At 38.3% G+C, this 5,196-nt stretch overlaps 1 protein-coding gene across 1 annotated transcript; it reads right to left on the bottom strand.

Annotated features, from left to right (window-relative positions):
• Positions 1-1,517: 1,517 nt before the first annotated feature.
• Positions 1,518-4,243, bottom strand: LOC128741696 (serine/threonine-protein kinase fused). Its single transcript, XM_053837678.1, has 4 exons — positions 4,127-4,243; positions 1,997-4,071; positions 1,815-1,944; positions 1,518-1,754 (listed from the first exon to the last, which is right to left on the bottom strand). The coding sequence occupies exons 1-4, from the start codon at positions 4,235-4,237 to the stop codon at positions 1,689-1,691; spliced, it is 2,382 nt and encodes a 793-aa protein (XP_053693653.1). The 5' UTR covers positions 4,238-4,243; the 3' UTR covers positions 1,518-1,688.
• Between the last annotated feature and the right edge of the window lie 953 nt (positions 4,244-5,196).

Here is a 5,196-nt window from a genome sequence, read left to right as displayed (position 1 = left end):
AAGGACCATTTCCAAATATACATTTATTTTCAAGAATGGATAATATATCTTTGATTTCGGTAAATCAGATCTTCTTCATGTATCTTTGTCTTTTTTTGGCAGGATGCGAAAAAAATTTCAAAATTTTAGTAGCCACCCGTTACCTGAAATTCATTGATCTGTTCCAATATTATGCACAGCGTTATGACTTGTGATATAGTATAGGTATGACCGGCCAACACGGAATCCAGCTTGCTGCCGCCGGAGAGTAACGTCGATCTTCTCGTAAATCCGGATGAGAATTACCTTAGAGAGTACCTTAAGAGTAATACAGAGCAACGTGATGCCACGCCTGTGACCGCATTCAGTTAAGTCTCCTTTTTTTTGGGAACTCTGACCAATATGCCCTGCATCCAGTTTACTGGAAAAGTTCCGCAAAGAACCTCATTTAACAGTCATCTAAAGTTTTGTGCATCTGTCTTAACCGCTCTGGTTCGCGCTCGCACAATTCCAACCTTCGTCTCTTTCCGCTCGTCAATCTTCCTCTCATCCTTTCATCCGAATTCTATATCCTTCGCCTACTGGCGCACTTTGCCGAAAGTTTTGTCACTGGACGTGATGAAAGTGTTCACGTCGGCGGTCCATTGCTCTTCAGCGGTTCCACCAGGTGACAACTCCGAGACACGGGATACAGCTTGTTCCACAAAGGCCCTTTTCACTTCGGGTTTCTCCAATCGGCGGATATCGTAACGACATCCAACTTTCTTCTCATTTCACGGGACACGTACGACGCGTGAATCGACCATCTAAGATTTGAACCAAATTTTAACGAATTGTTCGTTTCAGAAACTATGTAAATCATGTCGAGCAACTCGACTCGACTCAGTCACTGTCAAGTGCGGGGACAACGATATGTACACTATTACTAAGGTACGGTAAACGCGGCACGTTTGTGTTCGCAATATGCTAAAAAGTATAGGTGTGTGACGGCACAATGTTTAAGCTTTTTTTTATGCCCGTAGAAGAATAGTGCGAGATTGATGTCACCCTTTCTGTTTACATTATTTGCGCTGCTAACACAAACAAATGGTACGTTGTTCCACACGTCTAGTACTTCACATCGGGGACAACGGACAGCATAGCGGCTCAATACAGGACCAAAACAAAAAGGCTCAGGCGTCATTTACTGACAGTAGAATCACTAGCTTGCGCAAGACAAAACCGTGTTGTGTGTGACATATATAATAGCAAAAGTCGACCAGTCGAGCAAAGTGACTCTCGACTAGACTTACATAATAGGGCCTATATTTTACGTATTTTGTCATTCATTTTATTATGCAAATTTCAACGTGATCTTTTGTTCAAATTCTGAACGCTAATATAATGTAGCTTGTTAAAACGCTCCCGACTGCGCTAGGCCAATGCCTGAAATATTGGAAATTGCTTTCTTTATAAGAATTTGTATTTACTGTTATAATATTTACAAAAATCTAGTTCTGTGTGTATTATAAACTAATTGTAACCATTATAATCTCCCAGTTGACATCGAGGCAGTATGCTGGTCTAACAATACAATCATCGTATGTTTCAATCTCGAGATTATTAGTCAATAGACTCGTAGCACTAATTCCGCAATTTTCTTGTACACTAACTAAGTTCCGAAAACGGAATGTAGCTACAAGACTTTGCTTTGTGCGTATTATTAACCCTCAATAGGCAGTCTCAGCAGCAATGAATGAGAGATATTTAAATTCATCCAGTGCACATTTTGCTTCCTAAAATTGTACATGAAGAAAATATAAAAATGAAAGATATTGTAAATGAGCATTTATCACCGTTTTCACTTGTTGATTATGATCTTCTAAAAGCAATTCAAGAGACTCTTTAATCTCTTTAGTCCAATGCTTCTGTAACGCTAAACAAGAGAACCTCGCCAAAATTCGTAATAACATACACGTTCTGTGCCTGCAAAATACTTGATAACATATTTTCGTTATATCTATCAAAGCACACTTACCGTAAAATCGAGTCACGATGGTTTAACAAATGAAGGAGACTGACTTTTTCATGGAAAACGATCTGCTCTATGATATCTGCATTTTCTGGCAACTCTCGCAAGGCACAATTCAGTACGGCTAATATTGAACAACTCAATCGCACGTAGCTCTCGTTGATTCTGGCTGCATTAATGAAACTCACGAAAAGTATTTTGACACCCAAAATTTCAATGGCATCGCAAAACTGATTCAAAAATATTTCACCAGAGTGAACTAGGAAACATATCAATTCATATAGAGCAGTTAAAGTCTTCACTTTTTCGTTGTCCAAAGAAGTAAATTGCCATAAAGAATTTTCCGACCGAGTATCTTGATTTACAGGTGTAATAGACGACTGACTTTCGCTATTTGACGAATTCAAACCTTTAGTGCACAACAGCTTGGATGCATAAACAAGGTTAGGTACCAATTTAAGCTCCGAATAGACGCTCAATATACCGTGGATTATCGCCGGCGGAGCGTCAATTGCTAGTGGCAAACCAAGCAAATATGCGACATTTTCTATTACTTTTGCACTTGCACGACAGTTTCTCAGTGGTGCAACAATTATACTGACGAAATTTTGCTGTTTGAGAGAATCAAGCTCACCATCAATAATTTCCTGCATAGATTTTTGCAGGAATACTAACCATTCTTCGTTCTCTATTGGAGGGTTTTGCGATTCGTCGCAAGAGTCCCAACCAGGCAATAACGTTGGAGTTATCTTTTCGATTTTTCCTTTATTTTCTGGAAGGTCAGTGCTTGATTTTTTTTCGACGCTTTGCGATTTCCTTTCTAATTCTAACCGCAATGAAAAATTGTCGATGTTTTGACTAAGTTTTCTCCGTTCTAGCACATGCGATTTTAGCCACATTGATTGAGCTTCAAGGTTTATACTTTTTAGTCGATTTTCCAGCTCGTTAGGGGAAAAAGGTTTTTGATCAGTCTTATTTACCAGGGGAAAATTGTCATTGTAATTATTCAGGACCAGGTTTGGATTTCCCTGCAAATACTCGACGTTTTCGCCAAGACAGTGATGATATTCCACTAAACAGCAATCCAAATCTGATCTTCTCGATTCAGTGTATCTTTTGATTTTATTGCTTTCTTGTAAAGCAGGCATATGATGCATTAAGCCTGTCGCAGAATCCTCAATATCTGTTTCAGCATATTCAATGTCACTTTGCAAAATCACGTTTAAACTGTCTTTAGAAGAAGCAAGGTCTTCTTCGTTTGGATGCTTCAATGCTTTAGAACAATGTTGATTTTGCAAAACAGCAGAGTCATACTTTTCTCCAAAAATAATGCGATTGGTTTGCTTTCTTTTCTCGTCAGTCTGTGAAATTGTTAGTGGGTTTGTAAATGGAGACTCAGGAATATCCTCCTTCAAAATGACAATATGACCTTTAACAAATGGATGATTAATAATTTTAACCCACGACATTCGATTAGCAGGGTCCGTTTCTAATAAGCCTTGCACGAACGAAATACAATTTACAGTTAGGAAGCTTGGCCACTTGATATATTGATTCCGAATCAAACGAACTAAATGAATCATAGATGTGGAACTAAATGGAGGTTCGCCGGCTAGCATTTCATATATTATACAACCTAACGACCATAGATCTGCGTGATGATCATAAGGTTTTGCTTCCAGCAGCTCTGGTGCCATATAGAGAGGCGTTCCTTTAATGGAAGTTAAAACGTGTGTTCCCATAGTCATATTCCGCGCAAATCCGAAATCACATAATTTAGCTGTCTTAGCATTGTCCAGCAAAATATTTTGAGGTTTTAAATCTCTGTGCAGTATCCGATGAGAATGCAAGTAATAAAGAGCAGACACAAGGTCATATGTAATTTTCTGTGTTTCCAATTCACCTAATGAACCATGTCTGAGCAAACTGTGAAGATCAGTACCAGCAAATTCCGTAACTGCAATGATTTCATTTTCGGTTTCGAATGAATCCAACATGCGTATAATATTTGGATGCTGTAGATTCCGCTGAATTTCACATTCTCCACGAAGACCCTTCAATTCTCGAGATGATCTCCCGCGCTGGAATTATTTAAATTTGCATAGTAAAATGCGTAAACAAAACTATTGTATTTACCTTGCTTATTATTTTCAGAGCTACTGTAGCGTCATTATCCTTGCTGATAGCTTTATAGACTTTTCCAAAAGATCCTTCTCCCACCAAGTTTTTAATAGCATATTTGTGCATGTTATTGATAATTCAGAAAGAAACGTAACTAAAGAAATGAAGAGCGCACATTAAATTATTTTGAAGCAATCGGCGACAACGAAGTTGCTGATTTTTGTTTTGTGGGAGAAAAAAGAGAAGGAAGTATTTTGCTTTTGTTTTCACGCGAGTCTTGACAACTCAACAGGGGATTTCATGTAAGTGCGAAGAGGCTCAAAAATCTCTTTTGGTTTCGTAGTCGTGAATAACAAAACCGACATGTCTCTATTTTAACGAAAAGTTGGCTGTCAAAACTTGACGAACTTGTATGACATATCCCTATATAAAGTTTTGACGGGAGCTTTTTTACCCCCATAAAAAGTTTGACAAACGGAATTTTACGCATCTATCGACGAAATAGGTATCCTACATACTAGATCAACCTACGTCGTCGGATTTCATAAGTAGACTATTTTTGAAATCCAACATATTGATGAATTTAATCTATTACCGTAGGGTTTCTATTAAATCGGTCAAAAAGTGGATTGAGATGGTATAAAAATATACACCGGAAAAATTCCATATGCTCGATCAAAGTAGAAAGCACATAATTTTCTCCTGATGCTTTTTTTTGTTAGATTATAGTCACTCTAACAGCTTGGGTCATTCGTAACTTCTGCGGGGTTGGGATTTGAACCCGGGTCCTCGGCGTGAGAGGCGTGAATGCTAACCACTACGCCGGAACTGACCCCTCTCTCCTGATGCTTGTCATTACAGTTTCGTATGAAAAATGCATGAATCATAGTTTAATGGTAAAACGCTTTGAGATGATCTGATATTCACACCAACTCCTCGTGAAAGCAATGTTAATTCCAAGTGAAACGATATGCGAAACGCTTTTCATGAGAAATATGCTTTAATCAAACGTTCTAGTAACTCACACTATAATTCTATGTGGGTTGCTATAGGATAAGATCTAACGGTAAAACACGTTGATTTGC

This window comes from Sabethes cyaneus, chromosome 1, assembly GCF_943734655.1.
Source record: "Sabethes cyaneus chromosome 1, idSabCyanKW18_F2, whole genome shotgun sequence".
Lineage (NCBI taxonomy): Eukaryota > Metazoa > Arthropoda > Insecta > Diptera > Culicidae > Sabethes > Sabethes cyaneus.
Note: the sequence above shows the minus strand (reverse complement) of the source record. Positions and strands in the feature narration are given on the sequence as shown.

What these genes read in the sequence shown, in the direction of transcription:
- LOC128741696 (XM_053837678.1), bottom strand. Translation starts at nt 4,237, where the DNA reads ATGCACAAATATGCTATTAAAAACTTGGTGGGAGAAGGATCTTTTGGA. An exon ending in CTCTGAAAATAATAAGCAAG is followed by an intron (nt 4,072 to 4,126) that starts GTAAATACAATA and finishes AAATAATTCCAG; the next exon opens with CGCGGGAGATCATCTCGAGA. An exon ending in CATCGTGACTCGATTTTACG is followed by an intron (nt 1,945 to 1,996) that starts GTAAGTGTGCTT and finishes AGTATTTTGCAG; the next exon opens with GCACAGAACGTGTATGTTAT.